The sequence below is a fragment of the Hemitrygon akajei genome, chromosome 1 (genome assembly GCF_048418815.1).
Source record: "Hemitrygon akajei chromosome 1, sHemAka1.3, whole genome shotgun sequence".
Lineage (NCBI taxonomy): Eukaryota > Metazoa > Chordata > Chondrichthyes > Myliobatiformes > Dasyatidae > Hemitrygon > Hemitrygon akajei.
In genome coordinates, this window is record NC_133124.1 from 85,493,790 (window position 1) to 85,519,117 (window position 25,328).

General features: G+C 39.1%; 1 protein-coding gene across 10 annotated transcripts in view; it reads left to right on the top strand.

Moving 5' to 3' along the window:
• Positions 1-25,328, top strand: part of piezo2b (piezo-type mechanosensitive ion channel component 2b) — a 574,856-nt gene that overhangs the window by 416,579 nt on the left and 132,949 nt on the right. For 7 of the 10 annotated variants that reach the window (XM_073047154.1, XM_073047092.1, XM_073047145.1 and 4 more), the window contains exons 11-18: positions 3,350-3,476; positions 5,177-5,295; positions 8,756-8,998; positions 11,710-11,821; positions 12,188-12,369; positions 15,464-15,612; positions 18,460-18,633; positions 21,341-21,382. In XM_073047154.1, coding sequence (XP_072903255.1) covers positions 3,350-3,476; positions 5,177-5,295; positions 8,756-8,998; positions 11,710-11,821; positions 12,188-12,369; positions 15,464-15,612; positions 18,460-18,633; positions 21,341-21,382 — 1,148 coding nt within the window. The remainder of the gene's footprint in view (positions 1-3,349; positions 3,477-5,176; positions 5,296-8,755; positions 8,999-11,709; positions 11,822-12,187; positions 12,370-15,463; positions 15,613-18,459; positions 18,634-21,340; positions 21,383-25,328) is intronic. The other 3 variants (XM_073047121.1, XM_073047138.1, XM_073047171.1) reach the window with 1 other exon arrangement.

The window sequence follows — 25,328 nt, forward strand, 5'->3', positions numbered from 1 at the left end:
AGAGAGAGTCTCACTGAACTTCTGTAGAAGAGAAGATTTAAACTTCTTAAGGGTAAGCATACCTCAAAGGGACTTTGCAGTGGGGCAACCGATTATAAACACAAGAGATTCTGCAAAATCTGGAAATCCAGAGCAACACACACAAAATGCTGGAGGAACTCGGCAGGCCAGGCAACATCTATTGAAATGAATAAACAGTTCGCATTGCAGGCTGAGACGTTTCATCAGGACTGGAAAGGAAGAGGGAAGATGCCAGAATAAAAAGGTGGGGGGAAGGCGAATGAGGAACGGAAGCAGTTACGAATGAGAACATTGACATGTGGGCATTTCCATTAAGATGGTCACACGCTTAGTTACAAAAGCCTCTCTGGGTCCAATAAATGATGCAAATAGATGTCTTAGATGTTTTTCTTGTGATTGCAAGACCCTTTTGGACATGAGTAATATAAAATGCTGCTAGCCCGTTTCATTGATGAGACACGTGGCAGGGAAGCTGCATGACCTTGGTTGTTACACAGACCAAGCCCTAACATCGCCTGTAACAGCCACCCAGAGGAAGAGGTGTCAGAGGTGGTGTGGGAGAGTAAGAGGCATGGAAGGCACGATAGAATTCGTGCTGGGTTGGGGCTGGCCCGTCCCGTTGGTACTGCTCTCCAGTGGTCGCTCCCTGGAAGACAAGCTGATTTGCCATCATCTTCTGAACCAGCTCGAGATGAGAAACTGCTGTGTACTTGCTCTGGCAGAAACATGGCTCCAGGACAACCTCCCGTGCACCATCAGTCTTCAGACCAGGCCCCTCAGGGACTTGTGCTGATACTACTTTTTGTGACTGAATGTGTTATCGTAACTATGTATGTTTTTTTGTAACTGTACAGTGGCACTAGAAAGTTTGTGAATCCTGTAGAATTTTCTCTTTTTCTGCATAAATATGACCTAAAATGTGATCAGATCTTTAGGTAAATCATAAAGCTAGAGAAAGAGAACCCAATTAAGTAAATAACACAATAAACATTATACTTGTTTATTTATTTATTGAGAAAAATGATCCAATATTACATATATTTGTTGGAAAAGAATGTGAACCTTTTTGAGTAACTAGTGTGAACCTCTTGTACAGTAATTACTTAAACTAAACATTTCTGGTAACTGTTGATCAGTCCTGCACATTGGCTTGGAAGAATTTTAGGCCATTCCTCTTAACAAAACTGTTTCAACTCTGGGATGTTGGTGGACTTTTTTTGCATGAATAGCTTGCTTCAAGTCCTTCCACAACTTTTCTGTAGGCTTAAGATCAGGACTTTGACTCAGCCATTCCAAATCATGAGTTTTCTTCTTTTAAACCATTCTGTTGTTGATTAACACTTGTCTTTCAAATCATTTCCTCATTGCATTATCCAAGTTCTATTGAGCTTCAGGTGACAGACCGCTACTCTGACATTCTCCTGTAAAATGTCTTGATACAATTTTGAATTCATTGTTCCCTCAATATTGCAAGTTGTCCAGGTCCTGAGGCAGCAAAGCAGCCCCAAACCACGATGCTCCTTTCACCATGCTTCACAGTTGGGATCAGGTTTTGGTGTTGGTCTGCTTTTTCCTCCAAACATCGCAATGTGCATATGTGCATTTCTGCCAAAAAGTTCAACTTTTCTCTCATCAGCCCTCAGAACATTGTCCTAGAAGCATTATAAAATATCCAGCTGGTCTTTTGCAAACCTGAGATGTGCAGCAGTGTTTTTTCATTTGGAGAGCAGTGGTTTCCTCCGTGGTGTCTTCCATGAACACCGTTCTTGTTAAGTGTTTTTCAGTGGACACATAAACAAAGACTTTAGCAAGTTCCATAGAAGAATGTAAGTCTTTTGCTGTTACCCTTGGGTTCTTTTTCTTCTCTTTCAGTATTGCACATTGTGCTCGTGGTGTGATCTTTGCAGGATGCCCACTCCTAGGGAGAGTAGCAACAGTACCGAATTTCCTCCATTTGTAGGCAGTACCTTTTACTATGAACTGATGAACACTCAGGTTTTAGAAATGCTTTGGTAGCCTTTTCCAGCTTCATGCACCTCTACAATTCTTCTTCTAAAGTCCTCTGAAAGTTGTTTTGATTAAGGCAAGATCTTTCTTGAGAAGACCTGGCTCTGTCAGTAGCCTGACCTTTGTGTGTCTTTTTTTTTCTAGAGCAGGGCACCTCTACAACCCAAGTCTCTAATCTCATCTCATTGATTGGAACATCTGACTCCAAATAGCATTTGGAGAAGGCATTACCCTGGAGGTTCACATACTTTTTCCAATGAATACATGTGATATTGGAACGTTTTTTTTCAATAAGTAAATGAACAAGTATCAAAAACAAGAGAAAATCTGCAGATGCCGGAAATCTGAGCAACGCTCACAAAATGCTGGAGGAACTCAGCAGGCCAGGAAGCATCAATGGAAAAATGCACAATGTTTCAGGTCGAAAGGGTTTCTGACCGAAACGTCAACAGTACTAATTAACTCCCTCCTTATTTTTGTTTCTAGAGAGCAATTCAACAGATGTGAGAAGTAGTGTAATAAAGTCAAAGATTCATGGTTACAGCATAGAAACTGCCCCTCCAGCCCTACTTGGTCCATATTAACCAAGCTTCCAGTTCAAGCTCATCCCATTTGCTAGTGTTTAGCCCATATCATCTGAAATCATTCCTATCCAACTGTCTTAAAAGTAGTTATTATATCTGCCTCAGCCACATACATACAACCTTTTTTGTAAATAGGTTGTTCATCAAGTTCCTATTAAATCTTGCTCCTGTCATCTTAAACCTATGCTCTCCAGCTCTTGATTCCCCAACAAAGAGAAAAAGTTCATTCAGCCTGTCTATACCCTTCATGTCATTGCATTGTGAAAGCTCTTTTAAACAGGGAATTTGGAAACAGTGTGAAAATATCTGATACTGTTTATTTGAGAATAAACACTATGGAAGATGGAAATCTGAAAAATGAAATGCTGGTCATGTAGTGCCTATGGAAAGTGAAACAGAGTTAACATTTCCAGTCAAAGACTCTTTATTCGAACTAGAAAAAAAGAGAATACAAATTGGTTTTAAGTTATAGAGAAGGGAGGGATAGGACCAAGGGCAACATCTTATCAAAGACCAGAAGAAAAGCAGAAAGCACTAAGGATGAACAATGGAAAAGAAGCAATAGGAGATCGCACCTGAGAGAGAAGCAGAACTTACTTGAGTTTGATGTTTCTGTAAGAGAAGTGACAGTGAATTCAACAGAATTTGAAAATCAAAACAACAATTCAGAGGAAATGTTGACTGCATGTTTGGCTTCCTTCACTGGTCTCCTAAGAAATGTTTTCCTCTCCTTCCAGTCCTTGATAACGACAGTGAATGGGAATCCTTCAGACTACAATGGAGTGCAAGGTGAAAATGGTCCGGTCTCACTAGAGATGTACTCCACTCCACAATACAAATGGGAAGTGGGAAATGTATCTCCTGGTAAGTTCAATGATGAGTGCTACTGAATTTCTATTATATTTTCCAAACAGTCAGCCCAAGAGTGGTAATTAGTTCTGGGTGAAAATTGGTCTGAAGTGAACTCAGTTGAATGAAACCAATGTTTTCAGTAGTCTTGGGAGATTTGTTTCTCATAGTGAATCCAACTCGGGCAGTGTATAGCTTTATCTGATTAATATAAATTTACAATGGTTGGCCCGGTTAAATATGTCCTATATGATAACTACTAAGATAATGGGGCTGAGGATGTCTTGGATATGATTTCTTGAGTTTCATTACTGAGTTTTTCACTGTCACTGTTGTAATACATGGTGATAGTTCTACAAGAATAACTTCCACTTGAACCTGAGTGGGTTTAAGCAGCAAATTCTAATATATATTGAGTAGTAAAGCTATTACACCTCTGCGCTGCTAATTTAATGCATTAAGCTAACTGGGAAGTAATGAAAACAGCTATTTTCTCCCCCTGCTGAAAATCCAAGATGATTATTTTGTGTCTCTGTGGTACAAATAAATATTTGACCAGATCTCCCTGAGTCTAGGCCCAAGGCCCACCTTTACCCTGTGTAGTGGCAGCCACCTGCTTCCACCAGGGCTCCCTCTCATTAAACGCCCATAGCAGCAAGTTAGGAAGCAAAGCCTAAAGGAACACTAGGTATCAGTCAATGTATCGTGGAATGCCCCAGTCAAATTTGATAGAAGGCAATGCTAAGGCCAGGGTTTGGTATCACAGCAGAGCAGTGAGTTCTTTTCGTAGTTTTGAATGTTCCTGACATTCAAAGATGCTTATAAGTACTAAAACTAATGTAAATTATTTAAAATAGTATCATTCAAAAGTTTCAAAAATGCACAATATTTTGGTAACACATTAGCAATCAATAAAGATATTAAACTAAGGTCCTTAAAAAACATGACCTGAAATTTTAAAAAGTAAATTGCCTTCAAATGTTACCTTTCCCATTCTACTACCAGAGAATCTTCTATGCGTGAAAGGGGTTTCTGGATCCACATAAATCCAGGTTTACCTCCATCCAGATGGCTGGACACTGTGAGTCTGTCAGAGAAATTCCTCAGCCCATACTGGCATTTTGGGTGGCAGGGTGGTGCAGTGAGTAAATTTCACTGTTCCAGGAACCCAGGTTCAATCCTGACGTCGGTGTTTGTACATCCTCCTTGTGACCTCTGCACTGTGTGTGTGTTCCAGTTTCCTCTCACATCCAAAAGATGTGTTGGTGAATTAGCGGCCGACTATAAACCACCTCTTGTTGAAATAATGGCAGAAGGAATCAAAAGGGTGTTGATGGGCCTGGGCCAGGGAGAATAATTTTCAGGAGTACAAGGAAATAAGGAATTGGACCAAATGGATTGTTCCCAAGGGAGCCAGTATGAATTTGATGGGCTGAGTAGCTTCCTTCTTTTCATTGTTAGCTTAAGATTTTAAAGCATTGGGAAAAGAATTGCCATTATTTCAGTTATATATTTGTGTTGTCATTCTATACCCATAGATTATATGCTACTTTGTTGATGGCTGATCTCTGTAATTTAAAGCTAGCATGGTTTATCTTCAGGTACATTATGGTTGCCAGAGTCATTCAATGCCAGGGGAGGCCCTTCTGCTGATTAAATTTGTGGCAGGTTATGACAGACTTAACTGATTAAATATTTTTGTTTGTTATTTCTAGACAAAGAGAGGGAAGAAAGTATTGTGGAAGAACCAGTTAACAGGAGACTCAACAGCCTTATCACTATTTTCCGTTTCATTATGAAGCAGAGTTATATTTGTGCGCTCATTGCCATGATGGTAAGTTGATAAAATTGGGAGCCTGATTCTTCATTCATCAAAGCTGTGTTAGTCTTTTACCCAGGGGAGGGGAAGGTACAATCTGGAAGGCAGAGTTTTAAGTTGAGAGGTGAAAATTCTGAAGGGACCTGAGGAGCAATTTCTTTGCACAGAGTGGTCAATATGTGAAATGGGCTACTAGAGGAAGTGGTTATGGCAGGTAAAATGACATCATTTAAGAGACATTTGGATAAGCACATGGATAATAGGGGTTTTAAAGAGATATGGGCCAAAAATGAACGAATTAGACCATGGTGGGTACTTAGATGTGTATAGATGAATTGGGCCAAATAGCCTGTTTCTATGCTCAATTAATTTCTAAATTAATACTAGCTAAGCATAACTGTGCCTTGAGCATTGTTGTAGTGTGGAAATGTTTCGAGAGCCAAACAATACTCTCAAAAGGAGAGCTTTCCACAGTTTGTCCTGCACAGTATGTAGAAGGGGTCATGGTGCACCAACTCCTCCTCCCATGGTGGAGTGATTCTGCAATCTTAACTCCCGCATTTGGATCCAAGATTTGAAAAGTAAACCCAGAACGGTCTCAGTTTATGATCCTGAGGGCAGTCATTTGGAAATTGATGATGTTATTACCAGATCTGAGGTGAAATAGACTCGGAGCATTAGTATTAATCCATTTCAAAGTACATTTATTATCAAAGTATGTATACATTATACAACCTTGAGATTCGTCTCCTAACAGGCAGCCACAAAACAAAGAAACCCAAAGGAATCCATTAAAAAAGACCGTCAAACATTAAATGTGCAAAAACACAAACAAATTGTGCAAGCAATAACTAAGGGTCACGGAAGTGAGTTCCCAGCCACAAAGCCAGTCATAGCCGATCCAAGAGCAGAGACAAACAGCAAGCTGAACACGGGTCTCTGCTCCCGACACCCTAACCTTTCCAATCTGGCCTGGTACTTAAATCAACCGAACCTCAGTTCATTCCTCACCCTCGGGTCTGGACTCCGGTGCTTCAGTATGCTCTTGGATCTGGGTCCTGCTATTTTGATGCAACTCATACCTGACCTTTCCAATCTGACCCGGTGTTTAAATACGTCAAACATTGACTCATTCCTCGCTCTTGGGCATGGGCCCCACCACCTCAATTGTGCCTAGCCTTGGCCTGCCTCTCCTCAGATCCTCATGTGCCGCCTCAAATCAGTTCCAACTCCACTCCCTCAATGGCCATACATTAGCTCACTCCTCACTCTCAGGCCTGCACCCCAAGGCCTCAGTTTGGCCCATACCTGTTGCACCACAACCATCCAGACTGCAAAAAATGCCAGGTTGTATAGGGGGGTTCAAAAGCTCAACTCTGAAAGGGAAGTTACAGACTATTGATTGCAGTGATTGTTTTGCAGAAAAAGTGTGATCCAAGGATAGCCATCATGGATTGCTATGTCATGACCTCTGAAGCACACAACTTATTTTAAACATTACTGGTGGGAACTAGATATTCCTTTATCATCCTGCCTCTCCAATACTTGCAGTGGCTCTTCCAAAATGTAATGCTGAGAACATCACAATCAGAATTGCCTGGGATAATTCAATGCATGTATTTTCTTTCAGTAGTCTTTTTACATTCTCCTGTCATGACATGATGATGAAATAATTTCCAGGTAATTTGGTATTATTCTGAAATTTTAATGTCCATCATCAGATATTTGAACAGTTCATTAGCCCATGAAGTCTACCGCATTTTGCCTTTGTGCATTTTTTTTGTCATTTATAGTAATTTTATGTCTTTTCACTGTACTGCTGCCACAGAACAACAAATTTCACATAATACAAGACAGGATGTCAGTTCCTGCACAGATTCCTATGTTTTGGAGGGCTCCAGGGGTACTTGGGTCAAGTTCCGTCAGAGATGCATATCCTAAGAACGTAAGAATCTACATGGAAGGAACTAGCTTCCTTAATCTTCTGGGACAGAGAATTCTCTGTAATGAAAGAAAATTATATGTAGCTTTTAAATAACTATCCCCTTAAATTGAAACTTCATACAAGATTCTCAACTTGTAATATCATCTCAACCTCTACCCTGCCAAACCCCTTGGGATCTTATAGTATATGTTTCAATAAGATCATTCCTCATTCTTCTAAGCTCCAAAGAATGCAGACCCAAACTATTTACTCTGTGTTGAGAGGCATCCCTCATGTTCCTGGAATTAGCCTAGTGAATCTCATTAGAGCTACATCCTTTCTTAGGCCAGAGGACCAGAACTGTGTATGGTACTCCCGATGTGGCCTCACCAGTGCCTTGCCCATTTATAACACAATTGTACTTCTGTGCTAATCCTATGTTCCTGAAAGCAGTACATTTTGGGGCCACCATTTTGAATCTCTGGAGTAGCAATACTGAAATGTTTTGAACACAGAGGTTAGAAAGTTCAAAATGTCCGGTGCCATGTTCCAAGGAAAAAAATTGCAAAAAATGCAATTCATTGCTTGCAGAAGTATATGAGGATAAAACAGTGACATAGCCATGGAGTTGTTTGTCACAGTTCCCATGAGACAGGTTCAATCTCAAGCTCAGGTACTGTCTCTGTGAAGTTTGTATCTTCTCCCTGAGACCGCATGGGTTTCCTCCCACATCCTAAAAATATTGAGGTGAGCAAGTTAATGAGTCTGTAGGTTAGTTGGGGAGTTGATGGGAATGAGAAAAGAGTAAAATAAGACAGGTGTAGAATAGTGCATACAGATGCTCGATGGTTGGCATGGAGCTAATGGAACAAATGGCCTATTTCCTTGCTATCTAATTCTACAACTCTACGGAACTGGAAACTACTAGACAGATCATTTTCCTCTTTATAATATTTTTGGTTGTCCTGTGTTGACTTCGATGAAGTATTCAGTCCTCTAACTGCCACTGATCTTCACAACTTTGCAAACATTTCATTCAGGTTGGTCTCATTATTATCCTCCTCAGCTGCAGCCTATATATCCTTCTTATGCACCCTTTTTTCCTCTCCACTATGTCTTTTCTGGAGATTGATAAATCATCTTCTTAATAGTCTGTCACTGTCAATTTATAATGTTAAACTCTAATGTATTTTACCAGCCTGCTCTGTCCAACTCTATCCTCAAACCAATCAAACCAATATTTTCATTACTTCCATTGTGTTTCTTTGTATCTATTGTGAATGTCTACAAAAAAACTGAATCTCAAGGTAGTGTATGGAGATGTATATGTACTTTGATTATAAATTTGCTTTACTTTGACTAATTATTGTGCCTTTAAGTTCAGGAGTCTAGTTTCATACTCAAGTTTCTCACTCAAACTACTGTAGATTTGACATTCTGTGCATTTTAGCTTTCATCATTATCAGTTATATTCAGTTATACAGTATGTTCACTGAGGGAAATTTATTTTAGATGTGAACAATTGTTAATCATCTTATTGCTTTCATCTAGGCTTGGAGTATTACCTACCATAGTTGGCTCACCTTTGTGTTGTTGATTTGGTCATGTGTACTGTGGATGATGCGAAACCGTCGACGATATGCAATGCTCACATCTCCATTCATGGTCTTCTATGGAAACATCCTGTTAACCCTACAATATATCTGGAGTCTCGACCTTACTGACGATGAACTTCCTGAGCCATCTGGAGTACTGAAAAAGATGGAGACACCATGCGTTGAACTCGGTTCAAAGGTTTGTTTAACTAAAATAATATTACAAGATACCATTATGACTGTTTTGGAACTGATACCTGAATTCTGCTCTTTGCCCCTTTGTCATTTGTCTAATTGTACAATGTGCTTAAAATGGAAAGTGCTAGCTATGCTCTATGAATCAAGTAGAATCTGGGGAAAGAGAAACAGAATTATCATTTCATATTTTATTGTGTGTTTTAATATTGTGTGTGAATAAAGTATCTATCTATCTATCTAATAGCTACCTAATTTATTCAATGTGAATTATTGACTGTCTGTAATTTCCCTCGAGAAGGTTGTGGTCAGCTGCCCTCTTAGTCTGCTCTTCCCCGATGATGAATGTGGTGTGATGTTGTGGGAAGGGAGTTCCAATGAGGATGAAGGAATGGTGCTATAATTGCTCATTAGAGAAATCGTTTTTAATTAAGGGTGCCAACAAGGAGTCTCAGCCCAAAACATCAACTGTTTATTTCCCTTCTAGAAACTGCCTAACTGGCTGAGTTTCGTCCAGCATTTAGTGTGCGTTGCTAGGGATAAAGAGTGCCTGGAAGTGGGATGGTGTTTAGATGCACTTACAATGGTGACTTTTCTTGATATTTGGGAGTTGCTGTCAGAATAGCCCGAAGTTAAATTGTACAAAGCAAGCTCAAGTCTTAAACGTAAATCAAAGTTTTGTCTTTGCAGAAATGTATCTGCTTCTCTCAGCACATGATTAATTATTTCTTTGTTCAGATTAATCAGTTAGTAATTTTTCTGGATATAAATTGAATTTTAATAAGAGTGAACTTTTTCCATTAAATATGCATACTTCAATTTATAATCAGGTACCATATAGAATTGTTACAGATTATTTTACTTATTTAGGTATTAAAATTACTAAAAAACATAAAGATTTATTTAAAACTAATTTTTTGCCTTTAATAGATCAAATTAAGCAACTTGCTAATAGGTGGTCCCCACTATCTTTGTCTTTGGTAGGCAGAATTAATGCCATTAAGATGATGATACTACCTAAATTTCTATATCTATTTCAAGCATTACCAATTTTTATTCCTAAATCTTTTTTTGATATAGTTGACTCTAAAATATCTTCGTATTTGTGGCAGAACAAAAATCCTAGACTAGGTAAAAAATATTTACAGAAGCCTAAGAAGGAGGGCGGCTTGGCTCTACCAAATTTAAGATTTTACTATTGGGCAGTTAATATACGGTATTTGATATTTTGGACACAAGAATCGACTACAGTTGCTGGCCCACAATGGGTAAATTTGGAATGTAAATCTGTGCAAGATTTCTCATTGATCTCAATCTTAGGATCTTCACTTCCTTTTTCGTTATTCAAAACGAATAAACAGATAACTAATCCTATAGTCAAGTATACATTACGAATCTGGTTTCAATTTCGTAAATTTTTTGGTTTGAATAAGTTTATGCTGTCAAGTCCTATAATATCTAACTACTTTTTCCGACCATCATCTATAGATCAAGCTTTTCTTTTATGGAAAACAAAAGGTATAACATGTTTTCGTGATCTGTTTTTGGATGATAACATTATGTCCTTTGAACAGTTATCTAATAAATATAATTTATCTAAAACCCATTTTTTTAGATATTTACAAGTTAGAAATTTTCTATATAATGAACTAAAGTCTTTTTCAAAAGAATGTCCATTGGACATTACAGAAAGAATTTTAGCTCTTAATCCTTGTCAAAAGGGCTTAGTAGCTATCATTTATAATATGATTATGAATGTACAACCAGATATATCAGAAAAAATTAAGAAGGAATGGCAGGAAGAATTGCATTGCCCTATATCTACTGAGCAATGGGAAAAAATTTTATCATTGGTAAACTCATCCTCTATCTGTGCTAAACATGCTCTAATACAATTTAAGGTTGTACATAGAGCTCACATGTCTAAAGATAAACTTGCTCGATTTTATTCTTATGTTAATCCAACCTGTGATAGATGTCATTCTGATATTGCTTCGTTGACCCATATGTTTTGGTCTTGTCCTTGTTTACAAAACTATTGGAAAGATATTTTTAATATTATTTCAAGAGTCTTAAATATTAATCTCCAACCACATCCTTTTACCGCAATTTTTGGTCTACCAATGATAGATAAGAAGCGTTTATCCGCTTCATCCCAACGAATGATTGCATTTGTTACACTAATGGCTAGAAGATCTATTTTACTGAATTGGAAAGAAATTAACCCTCCAACTGTATTTCAGTGGTTTTCTCAAACTATTTCCTGTTTGAGTTTAGAAAAAATTAGAAGTGTGGTTTTTGATTCTTCAGTTAAATTTGAGGAAACTTGGAGACCTTTTATTCAACATTCTCATATGAATTAAATGGTCTGATCCTGAACCTTATTGTTACTATCCTGAATTGTGTGGATGGAGGTTGGGAGTCATCGGCACTACTGTATGTATTTAACATTATGCAATTGCCCATGTTGGTTAGTTTTTAGGTTTTTTTTTAGTTGTTTTTTTTGGGGGGGGGTTCTTTTTTTTCTTAATTCCTTTACATTATACTATGAGTTTGGGAGACTTTATGTATTGATTAATACATATTTGATTGTTAATTAATCTATTATGTACTCTCAAATGTTTTGTACTTATTTTACTTATGTTTTTCTTAAAAATTAATAAAAAGATTTGAAAAGAAAGAAAGATTAATCAGTATCCTCTTTTCTTTTAATAGATCCTGTGTGCATTGACCTTTTGGCTTTTGCTCCGTCAATATATTACTGAGCGTCGTGAAGCTGAAAAGAACAAAGGATCTCTCTTATCAGAAGTCAAAGTGGAAGAAAGTGGTAAAACAGATTGTTATATTGTTTGGGTTAGAATTTTTGAGGAGCAATGTCTCACTTGGGTTGACCCAGAGAACATTAAGAATCTTGACTTCTTTAGCAAGAGGGAAAATAAAAATAGGCAAATTTTGGGTTTTATCAGGGAGACAATTGAGCAAATAGCCTAATCTCTCCATGATCTCCCCTCTGCCACATATCTCTATTCCTCATCTACAACCATACAAATAAAAATCTGGCAAGTCCTTTGGAAGGCAACAAACCCATTCACTGTGTCATCACTGAGAACTAGAGGCAACAAACCTTCCTCTGGAAATGCAAAAAAGTTCAGTTAAAAGTTGTCAGATAACCTTGTCTTTTCTGTTTGTGCAGAAGATAGCCAGCAAGGCAAAGAGATAATGAAAGTATTAGGAAACCTGGTGATGGGAATGTTTGTCAAATATTGGATTTACATCTGTGGTGGAATGTTTTTCTTCGTGAGTTTTGAAGGCAAGATTGTCATGTACAAGATTATCTACATGATGCTGTTCCTGTTCTGTGTGGCTCTCTATCAGGTATGTATTCACGTAGTATCTTGGTTCTACCTAAAAAATGAAATTTCATTTTAAGTTGGTGAGTTTCCTTAATTAAAAGACACTTAAACATTTAATCAGAATCAGGTTTATTATTACTGGTATGTGACATGAAATTTGTTAACTTAGCAGCAGCAGTTCAATGCAATACATAATATAGAAGGAAAATAAATAAATAAATCAACTACAGTATACGTATATTGAATAGATTAAAAATAGTACAAAAACCAGAAATACTGTATATTAAGAAAGTGAGTTAGTGTCCAAGGGTTCATTGTCCATTTAGGAATCGGTTGGCAGAGGGGAAGATGCTGTTGCTGAATCGCTGAGTGCGTGCCTTCAGGCTTCTGTATCTCCTACCTGATGGTGACAGTGAGAAAAAGGCATGTCCTGGGTGCTGGAGGTCCTTAATAATGGATGCTGCCTTTCTGAGACACCGCTCCCTGAAGATGTCCCGGATATGTTGTAGGCTAGTACCCAAGATGGAGCTGATTAGATTTACAACCCTTGGCAGCTTCTTCCGATCTGTTGCAGTAGCCCCCCCCTCCCCCCCTCACCATTCCAGACAGTGATGCAGCCTGTCAGAATGCTCTCTATGGTACATCTATAGAAATTTTTGAGTGTATTTGTTGACATGCCTAACCACTTCAAGCTCCTAATGAAGTATAGCTGCTGTCTTGCCTTCTTTATAACTACATCGATATGTTGGGACCAGGTTAGATCCTCAGAGATCTTGACACCCAGGAACTTGAAACTGCTCACTCTCTCCATTTTTGATCTCTCTATGAGGATTGGTATGTGTTTCTTCGTCTTACCCTTCCTGAAGTCCACAATCAGCTCTTTTGTCTTACTGACGTTGAGTGCCAGGTTGTTGCTGCAGCACCACTCCATTAATTGGCATATCTCACTCCTGTACGCCCTCTTGTCAACACCTGAGATTCTACCAACAATGGTTGTATCATCAGCAAGTTTATAGATGGTATTTGAGCTATGCCTAGCCACACAGTCATGTGTACACAGAGAGTAGAGCAGAGGGCTAAGCACACACCCCTGAGGTGCGCCAGTGTTGATCGTCAGCGAGGAGGATATGTTATCACCAATCCACGCAGACTGTGGTCTTCCAGTTAGGAAGTCAAGGATCCAATTGCAGAGGGATTATATCTAAAAGAGATATAATTGATATCATATATACAGTACACGTTCTGACTTTTGACCTGTGGAATAAGTATTGGTAGGCTTGGGGAACAGATCTTTGAGAACCATTTCCCTTACTTGGCGAAATGCTGTCCAGGTGCACCAGATGCTTTTGTGGTCATTTGCTCCTGATTCTGAAGTATTTGTCCAGGCATAACACTTTCCCTCCCTGTGGACTGGTTTTTGTTGTAGTTGGTGGAAAGCTGATTTAACAGAGAGCTAATGCAATTTTGAGACACCATTTTTGTAATTCTGCACTTCCTGTAAATTGTTTTTTTTTCTTCAAGTCACCAGGTGATCAAAAAATGGATGAAAATGTAAAGTGACCAAATTGCAAATTGTACAAATGACGTGTGCTGGGCAACAGATATAAAATACTGGAGAAACTCAGCAGGTCTGGCAGCATCTATGGAAATGAACAAATAGTTGATGTTTCAGGCTGAGACCCTTCTTCAGGTCTTTCTGCTCATTTCTGTGCTAGGTATCAGCAATACAAATGGGAATAAATTCTGTACCTCCTGCCCAGTGGGAACTGTGAAAAGGTGGCATGGCCTGGTGGGGATCTTTAATGTGGATGTAGCCTTCTTGAGGCAGCACCTGCTGCAGATATTACCGATGGCGTGGAGGGATGTGCCCATGATATATTAGGCAGAGTCAACAACTTGCAACTTTTTTCATTCCAATGCATGCAAATTCCCATAACAGACAATGATGTGACCAGTAAGGATACCTTCAACAGTGCATCTGTAAAAATAGTTAGTGTCTTCAGTGACAAGCAGAACCTTCTTATCCTCCTAAGAAAGTAAATTTGCTGGCGAGCTTTTCTTCTGATTGAATCTAATGTTTTAGGAATACCTTTTAAAGATATTAAGGACCCTCACCTTCCCTTTTCTCATTACTACTATCAAGGAAGAGACACAGGAGCCTGAAGACACCCATTCAACATTTTAGGGACAGCTTCTTCCCCTCTGTCATCAGATTTCTGGAAAGTTAGTATCTCCTGGTTCCTGTATTTCCATCACTAAGGACTCTCACCATTTTGAGGCACCACCTTTTGAAGGTGTCCTCAATGGTGGGAGGTTGTACCCTTGATGAAGCAAGCTGAGTCCACAACTCTGGGATGCCTCTTGCAATCCTGGGGATTGGAGCCTCTGTACCAGGCGGTGATGCAACCCGTCTCAAACACATAGCACTGCATCGACAAGAGAAAGATAAACAACAATTGTACAACAGGTAACACAAGTTTTCCAGAGGAGTCCTAAATCCCTGCTCTTCATTGCCCGTGCCACACTTAGCTCATTTCAATTGCAAGAAGTTCATGGGCTGAAAGATTTTCAGCAAAAATGTACTAAATGATGGATCCAGCACTGCCAATGTAATTTTTAAACACAGCTGTAGTGGGAATATGGAGTTAACATTTCTCCAAAACATGGAATGTGTTGAAAGGCTGTTACACAAGGAAAGATTCAGACGATCCAATCAAGGGCTGAGAGTGTTGCCACTTTATAACACAGTATAAGATCCACTGCATCTAGCAACACACAGAACAAGCCCTCTTTTCCACTTAAATCATGCGTCCAAGCATTCCTCAATGAACTAGGTATTCAGTTTTCTTTAGCCTGTGATTTCCCAGCAGTAAACTATAAATTCTGGGAGTATACTTTAGGGAATTACAATGCCATAGACTTGATCTTACAACCATTCCTTGAGAGTGTGGCTGGCAGTGGGAATTTGGTATTACTGTTCCGACCATGGTAGTTAAGAGGTTTATTTTGGAAACCGATGCAGGCAAATCCAGCGTTTCCAAATATAATAATTATTTATGTTACTTAATTCTGCTTTCCTTGGCTGCTTATACTTCTGAAGGCATTTTGCTCCCCAGGTACATTATGATTGGTGGCGGCGGATCTTGAAGTACTTTTGGATTATTGTTGTCTCATACACAATGCTGGTCTTGATCCTGGTGTACACCTATCAGTTTGATTCATTCCCGTCTCTGTGGCAAAACATGACTGGAATGGATATTGAAAAGTGAGTAACTGAGAAATGACTTTGTACGCAACACAAAATAATACTGCAGTAAAGCTCTGATAAACTCACAGTGTCAGATTGGTGAATTTTCCTGACGATTGGAATATTGCATTCAATTCCAGTCACTCCATTACAGGAATGACATGAAGGCTTTGCAGAGGTTTACCAGGATACTGCCTAGATTAAGAGGCACGTACTATAAGGAGAGGATGGACAAACATGTATTGTTTTCTCTGGAGCAGTGAGGCTGTGGGGAGATCTGACAGAAGATTATGAGAGGTGTAGATAGACAGCCAGCGCCTTTTTCCCAAGGTCAAAACATCTAATGCTAGGGAGCATGAATTTAAGATGAGAGGGGGTAAATTCAAAGGAGATGTGCAGGGCAACTTTTTTTACGCAAGAATGGTGAGTGCCTGGAATATGTGCCAAGGGTGGTGGTGGAGTCAAATACGATAGAGGTGTTCAAGAAACACTTAGGTCGGTACATGAATATGAAGAGAATAGAGGGATATGGTCCTTGTTTTGGGAGAAGGGATTGGAGATTAGTTTAATAGGCATTTAATTACTGGTTTGGTTAGTTCAGCACTACACAGTGGGTCACAGGGCCTGTTCCTGTACTGTACTGTTCTGTATTCTAGGTTACACTTATTCATTCCAAACATGCTTTCAATATAGCTTTTAACTTGTTACACAGTTGTATAATTAGTATTTCAGAGGACCCTGAAGTTTAAATGGAGCTAGAAATGTACAAAATGTTTCATTCCCTGCATCCTGCTGCATAACTGCATTCCTGACCCTGTTGTTCTGGACTCCAAACCCACCTCCAGCCATGCACCCTGTCCGCAGTCAAGACCTAGCAGCGGACTATTACCTTGGAGAGCAACTTGAAGTCAAGTTTACTGCCGTAGGCACAAGTAAGGTGCAATGAAAATCTTGCAGCAGCATCACAGCAAGATGGTATCAGGTGCACAACGTTCACAGGAAAAGCATCAGTTATACAAAAACTATACACAAATTCTACAAGAAATAACACAATTAGAGCAAAGAAAAATAGCCTGCTGTAGTGTTGCTATACTGAGGTAGTGTTTAGGGTTGTGCTGGTTGGTTCAAGAACTGAATGGTTGAAGGGAAGTAGCTGTTCTTGAATCCGGTACTGTGGGACTCCAGTCTTCTGTACCACATGCCAGATGGTAGCTGCAGGAAGATGGCATGGGCATTGTTGAAGCAGCTCTTCGATAGTGGAAAGGGATGTGCCCATGATGTATTGGGCTGAACCCATAAATGATGCATATCTATGGATGTTTGTCCATAGCTCCTTGAATATAAGTAATAGAATACAAGTAATAGAGCATAGGAAAACACCCTTCAGCCCATGTCTGTGCCAACCATGATGCCAAATTAAACTAAGCCTCTGCGTTTGCACATGATCCAATTCCCATTCCTTGCATTTTCATGCACCTGTCCAAGTGGCTCGAAAACATTCACAAACAGAGACAATCTGCCAATGCTGCAAATCTAAGCTGCACACACAGACTGCTGGAGGAACTCAGGCAGCATCTATGGGAAAGAGTAAACAGTCATCGTTTTAGGCCGAGACCCTTCATCATGCCACTATCGTGTCTGTTTCACAGCCACCCCTAGAACACATTCTATGCATCCCACTTGTCTATAAAATAACTAATCCACATACTGTATCTCCTTTAAATATCCAACGCCCCACCTTAAACCTATATCCTATGAATGGATGGTTACACCCTATGTACAAGGTGGTCAAGAAAGTGTATGGTATATTTGCCTTCATTGGACAGGTTGCTGAATACAAAAATGAGGAAGTTGTGTTGTAGCTGTATAAGAATTTGGCTTGGCCACAATTTCTGGTCATTCCTTTACAGGAAGGCTGTGAAGGCTTTGAAGATGAACCAAGAAGTTTCCCTGATTTAAACATAAGGAGATGTTTGACAAATTTTGGATTCCTTTCTCTAGTGTTTTGGAGGCTGATTGGCAACCTGATAGAAGTGTGTAGATAGTCAGAGTCTTTTTTCCAGGGTGGAAGTGTCAAATACCACAGATCATAACTTTAGGATGAGAGGGATGAATTTTAAAGGTTATTAGACATAGGAACAGAAATAGGCCATTAATTCATAAGGTAAATGATTCATGAGGCAGTAAGTGACTAGAGTGTGCTGCTACAAGAAGTGAAGAAAGTAGACACAAAAGCAATGTTTAAGATGCATTTAGAAAGACACATGAACAGACGGGAAAGGGAGGGGTTGGATGGGTAGATGGGATTTGGTTGGCATGGATATCATGGTCTGATGGACCTATTTCTGTGCTGTACTGTTCTATGTGCTAAAGTGTGTTGGATCTTGACCATTAGGATTTCCAGACAATTGGACAGTGGATTATCAGAGTTTTACTGTATTACACATCACTGTTAATTTCAGCAAAACGTTATACTCGTTAACCAAGTGACTAATATGGAAGGTAAATAAAGCTGGCATTACTTTAAATACAATAGCTAATAATGAAGCATGTGACCCAGAATCTGTAATGAATATAAGTGTTACCAGCAACACCCACCTGCCAATTATAAATAAGTTAAATCTGTGAATTGCGAACCACTGGACGAAATGGCGGATTGGGTGCACTTTACTCACAGCTGGTATAGGTTGCAAGTGCAGGAATAGAACTTAAGAAACAAGACTAGATCAGCTAACTATATTACTGTGCATGCACAAAATGAAAATTTACACAATTTGGTAAATTCCAATTAGAACAGAAACTTGAACTGAAGATGATGCATTTCCCTTTCAGAGCTAAACATATAATTGTTGTTTTCTGTTAAAGATTGAAGGACCTTGGATTAGAGAAATTCACAGTTGCGGATCTGTTTACTAGCATTTTCATCCCCACATCTTTCCTGCTCGTGTGTATATTGCACCTTCATTATTTTCATGATCGATTTCTGGAGCTCACTGACCTTAAAGCAGTGACCAGCAAGCAGGAGAGCACTATCTATAGGTGAGAAGCATTCTTTAATATGTTGGCAAATTATGCATTACAGATTTATATGCCATGACATTGATTCCCCACAGCCCTGACTGATTGTATCAGAAATGGGTTACATAATAGTTCATGTGATAATTATGAAAACTCTAATATATACGTATTTTGTAATTGACTAACTGAGGGATAAATATTAAGTGTAGTAACACTTAGAGCAATGAAACATTATATCTTCTTGATATCTTCTGTGTTAAATTTAGTTAATGTAAATACAAGGTTCATTCAACAGGGTTAGATTTTATCCTTAGCTGACATATATTGAGACTGATCACCAGCCTATTGAAGAACCTCTCTTGTTCGTAAGTTCTACAAAAGGTAATCAATCCAATCCACCAGAATATGAATAATAATGAAGATGAAAATTGTTCTCTGTCAGAATTTTATTTTAAAAGAAGTTAAAAAGATACATAAATGACATTAAAATTTCTATATAAAATGAATAAGACAGTTGAAGTCTGCTTTTCCTCAAACCGTATTTACTGTATGTACTACAATGCTATTGTTATTCATTTGTTTTATACTAATTATGATATTAACAGTAATAAAATAAATATATTAGTTACATTGATTCTTTTAATTGCCATTGTTTAGTTCTGAATTACTGCTAATTAATCGTGTTTATATATAATTCTGATTTGTGTGAATTTAACACTTTGCCTTAGTAAAGTTGTCTGTAAATATATTGTCGCAGGTGCAGACTGAGGAACCAGCCCTGTTTTCATCCCAGTTTTTTTTTCAATAGAGTGAATATCAGGCTGGTTCTGCAATGCGACCCATTCCAACAGATTCTGAACTTGATGGAGAAAGTGAAAATCCAGGCAGGCAGAGAGCTGAGGCAAATGGAAACAATATCCAGGGTTAAACTTTATACCAGGCCTTGCGTTCCATTGCGCTCTCTGGAGCGGCCAGAAAGCTGCAGCTGGCACGTAGGCAACAGTGAAGAGGGTAGCCAGTACTAACAGCTCACCAGCAAACTGCTTCACAATGATGCAGTGTGTAACATCTATAAAATGCACTGCAGTTACTTAACCAGGCTTCTCTGACAGTACCTCCAGTATATCAGAATCGGCTTTATTACCACTGACAGCAGTACAGTGCAAAGGCAGAAGATTGCTACACGTTGCAAAATAAATAAGTAGTCTAAAAAAGGGATAATGAAGTAATGTTCATGAGTTCATGGGCCGTCCAGATTTCTGATGGGGAAGGGGAAGAAGCTTTTGTGGGTCTTCTGGCTCCTGTATCTCTTCCCCCGATGGTGGTAATGAGAAGTGGGCACCTCCTGGATTGTGAGGATCCTTAGAATGGATGCCACCTTTACGCAGCTCCACATTTTGAGGATATCCTCGAGGATGCGGAGGGTTGTAACCGTGATGGAGTGGCTGACTCTGCAACCCTCTGCAGCCTCTTTCGATCCTGTACATTGGAGCCTCCATACCAGGCAGTGATGCAACCAGACAGAATGCTCTCCGTGGTACATCAGTAGAAATTTGCCAGCGACTTTGGTGATGTAGCAAATCTCTGCATCCATCTCAAAGTAGGGCAAGCACAGCAGACACGAGGGAGTACCACCACCTCTCCTCCAACTAGCTCATCATTGTGATTTGGAAAAACATCGGCAGTCCGTCATCAGTAGGCATGTATCCTAGAACCCTTTCCCTAAATGCACTATGAAATCACATTTACCAGAAGGACTGCAGCATTTCAAGGCAGTTGTTCAACCTTCTCGAGAGCTGTCCCAGATGAGAAATAATAATGGGTCTTCCTGCAACTGCCCAGATTCCAAAAAAAAAAGAAACCAGATGTCAGTGGGGCTATGCAGAGGAAGGAAGGAGTTGTGGAGGTGAGGAGAATTCAGGCTGAAGGAGATCATTATTTTCCTTGTATGGCCCAAAGCGGCAGAGTCCTATCATAATGCAGTCAAGATCCTTTCGACAAAAGATAGCTCACTTCATTATTTCTGAGAAGAATCCATCTGTTTTAAGCTACAGCATCATCCAGGTACAGAATACTACAAGTCAAAATCAGAAATAGTGCAGAAAAATTGGGGTTTGGGTAAGTAATTAACCTCTCATTATGGCAAGAGTGTCATTAGTTGTCCCAGTTTGTGTATTCCATGTTTAGATAGATATTATGTTCCTGTCATCTCATTTTTCCACAGTACTGAGTAAAGCTCCAAATCAGCCCATTAAATAGTAGGCATTTGTTCTTCTGGTCAATTAAATTCATCAGCAAATCATGGCTTGTTCCATGTCATTTGCCTTTCATCACCCATCCCACAAGAAATGTCAAGCTGATGTGTGGGCAGGTGACCTTCCCTAGGGTCCGCTTGTGCAAGTGTAATAGATCACCAAGAAAAATCATACCATTTGAAAAAAATCAAAGATGGCAGTATTGTTATATTTGTTGCAACAGTGGGAGAAATTAGCGTTGTATTTTTGGAAAAAGGTGCCTGAACTAAGTGCAATCGTTCATTTCCATTATATCCTGCTTTACTCTGTTTAACAGTTGTCATTTTCTGTTGCTTTTGTGGTAACTTGGTCTGCATGTTATTGTGTGTGCTGTGCTGTGTTGGCAAATTGATGACCTGTGGATTCTTATCACTTCTATGTCTCTCTCCTTTCTCTTTATTCACTCATGTGCTTCCCATCATTCCATTTACCAGCCATGCCAAAGTTAATGGTCGTGTTTATCTGTTAGTAAATAGGTGGGTACTGTTAGTAATCACAGAAGTCCATTGCATTTATTTTATTTGCCATAAGTTATAGCATGCAAATCATATCCTTTTTTGGAACTGCTTCTGCAACAGAATCTCAATGAATCGCATCATTGCATCCCTGAATATAATGACTGTATGGTATAACAATGTGAGGTAATAGTGTTAGTGTTACTTAAAAGATTATTTCAAAAAAAGTTTTATCATATTGGCTTCTGAATTTCAAGGTATGTATTTGCTATAATCTCTGATGAATTGTTTCATCTTATACAAAGTCAATGTTAACTCTTACTAAGTTTAATCACAAATAGGGTCTCTGGATTACCAATAAAAACAAAAAGGATTTGGCAGTTTCTCTGGTGTTCCTTCAGCTTCTCCAAGGGTTTGGTTGGAATTAAGTAGGCCCCTGGGAGTATTCTGGGAGTATATTTATTAATTGACATCAGATGAGCAGGGTGTGTCAGGGTATGTTGAGCATCATCAGTGAGTGGTGGGGTAATTATTGACATCTGTGAACAAGTGGGAAATGTTGTGTCTAATTCTTTGTATTAAATTCTTGAAGAGAGAGCAGTTTGCTGTGAAAGTAGAGTTCTGTTAGAGAGATCTGCTCAGTTGTAAAGTTAAAACCTTACCCAAGTCTTACATGACCAGAGTAACAAACAAAATGTTGGAGGAACTCTGCAGATCAAGTAGTATCTATGGAGGGGAATAAACAGTCTACATTTCAGCCAAGACCCTTGATCAGGACTGGAAAGGAAGGGGGTGGGGTTGGGCAGAAGCCAGAATAAGAAGTTTATGTTCCTCCTTCGTTGCTACCTGACCTGCTAAGTTCCTCCAGCATTTTGTGTATACTGCTCAAGACTTCCATCATCTGCAGAATCTTGTGTGTCTCCTTACACGGCCACAGCTAGGATGGTGGTGATGTGGCCTTGTAGCTCCAAGGACCTGGGACTAAACCTAATCATGGTGCCAGATGTGCAGAGTTTGCATATTTTCCCTATCACCATCTGGTGTTTTTTTTTAACTCTCTGTCCTGATTTCCTCCCTAACTCAAAGGAGTGTTGAATGGTCATTAATTAGTGTAAATTATCCCTAAGAGTGGGTAAATTTGGAATCAAACATGAAGCTGACTGGCAGGCGGGAGTGATAGGTCCAGGCAATATAGAATGGGGAGAAGGAAACTGAAAAGATTTCTCTCTTTGGAGCTGGCATGGAACTGATGGGCCAAGAGGCCTCTTTCTGTGTTAAATTAAGTAATTAATATTATGCCTTTAAGGTGAGAGGAGAAATTTTAAAGAAATTGGTAGGTTCCTGGAGCGAGCTGCCAGGGGTATTGGTGTAAGCATCTACAATAGTGGAGTTTATGAGGCTGTTAGATAGATACATGAATATGCAGAGGATGGATAGATATGAATGGTGTACAGGTAGGAGAAATGAGCATTGTGATCCACGCAGATATTGTGGGCCAAGGGGCCTGCTCCTGAGATATACCATCTATGTTCTATGTTTAAATCCAAACTAAAGGTCTATGCATATTTTAGTCAGTGACCTGACCCAAACCCAATGCATTTAATCTGTTGCTTTTGGACTGGGGTAGAGTAGCTGGGCTCTATCCCAATTCCAAAAAATAATGATTATTACTCATTTATACTGAGCACCTCACCTAGAAAAAACCACTTTCTTTCTTTCATTCATATATTTAATGCTGACAAAAACCATCAATATCTTTCACAGCAATTCTTTCCTCCAATGTTTACCAAATACATTCCTATTATTGCTGTATTTCAAAATGAAACAAATATTCCTACATAGCAAAACATGTCAAATAACAGAGTATGTCCCTCATTTTTTCACTAAAGTGTAATTAAATAAAACTGTGTGCCAGAAAGATTTATAAAAGCAAAAAAAATGCAGATATTGGAATCTGGAATAAAGTAGAAAAATGCTAGAAATGTTCAGCATGTCTGATGAAAGGTCTTTGAGCTGAGACGTTAAACCTGTCCCAACTTCTGTTGGCACAGCTTTTTCTGTTTGTACGTCAAGCAAGTGTTTTTACACAGAAGCAATTTTTTTTACACAAAGAGCAGTAGGAGTCTGTAAAGTGATGCTGGGGGAGTGCTAGAAAGTGTTACGTTAGCAATATTTAAGAGCCACTTTATCCACAGCACATGATCAGACAGCAAACCAAGGGATATAGACAATGTGCAGGCAGATGGGATTAATTTGGATTAGCATCATGGTTAGCACAGACACTGTGAGCTGAAGGGCTTACTCATGTTCCATGTTCTATGTTTGTGCAGGTAATTTCATGAACTTGCTTTAGTTCTTGTCGATTTCATCAGTCACTCATTCGCCTCTCTTAAGTTTCACCACTTAATTATCATGTTACAGTGTGCACAATATCAGTGCATAATGGCTCTATGAAGCCACCAGACATGTTAATATATTGATGCATAGCAGGTATGGACATCCTAATTACCTAATATTGTCAGTGTATCTGTGTGTTTATCTAAGGAGAGAAAATGAGCTGCTATTTTCAGATCATGCTAATAGGTTTTTTACTAATCAGTTTAATCTGTTGATGCTTGCTGTTTTGATGAGATTGGAGTTATAGTGTTTATCAGTTAAATTTCCCTTCATTTCACATGATAATGTCCCTCAATCACCTGGTGCTGCCTTTGAAGTCAGCCTCACATTAGCAGTCTGAAGCAAAGTGGTACTTTTATAAGGTAATATGGGAACGGCTTAATTCAGTGCAAGATGTTGTGATAGGCTGCTTAGTTTACTGAGCAGCACAGAATCAGATTCATTTGCTTTCCAATTCCACAAAGTTCCTTCAACTTGCACAAAACCCTTTAAAACCATTAAAACCTCCTCCAATGTTACTTCAAAGGTGGGGCATGTGACCTTAAGTTAGATTGCTTTTGGAGGCTTACATACTTATTCATTTGAGCTAAGTGTGTGTGAGTAGGTCCATAACCCCATCCTAAACATTCACTGTAAATGATTATTAGGAGTTCTGCATAGTGCTTGACATAATCCCCACACCTCCACAGTTTGTGCATGCCTTTGTTCCGAGAGTACAGTTTATAGGAGAAACTGGTAAGAAAAGCACACCTTGGCTGACAATATATCCAGTGAAATGGAAGAAAACTGCTGTGTTAATAAGATGAAACTTTGCCCTTCAAAGTACATTCAGATTGTTTTCTTTGGAACTTGATCATGATGGATCATTAATAAAGGCTTGGTGAATATAAATGTGGATTTCTGAGGAGGAAATTGTGCTCAACCAATGTGCTGGAGTTATTTGTGGATATGACTATTAGAATAGATATGGGAGTTGATGTGGTGTACTTAGTTTCAGGTGTTAGATGAGGGCCAGTATAGAAGGATGATCAAGCAATTGTAATTGGGAGTAATATACTGGCCAGGACTGAGAATTGGTTATCTGATAGAAACTAAAATTAAGATCATGCTGTGACTAGTGGGGTAACCCAGGGCATGTGCTTGGACCATAAACTTCTGACAATCAAAGTCACATATTTTCCTGAGGGAACCAAGTTTACCAACAGTACTAAACTAGGTTTGTAGTTGTGTTGTAGACATCTCACCAACATCTGATACGGCTACAACATGATACCCCAACTCCTGTTGTGACATGTAAGGACTGCAAGTTGAAGAAGGTATATATTCTCTGACATTAAGTTGAACCATTGAAATGATAGTGGTGGTTCCACGCTTGGAATATTCTGTGTAGTTCTGGTAATTATATTAAAGGAAGGATGCAATTAATTTAGAGAGGCTGCAGGAAAGTTTCACCAGAACGTTGGCAGGATTGTGGGGACTTGAGGTATGAGGAGAGACTGGATAGGCTAGAACTGTTCTCCTGAGTGACTAACCTTATAGAGCTTAATGATACAACATGGACACAGCTTCA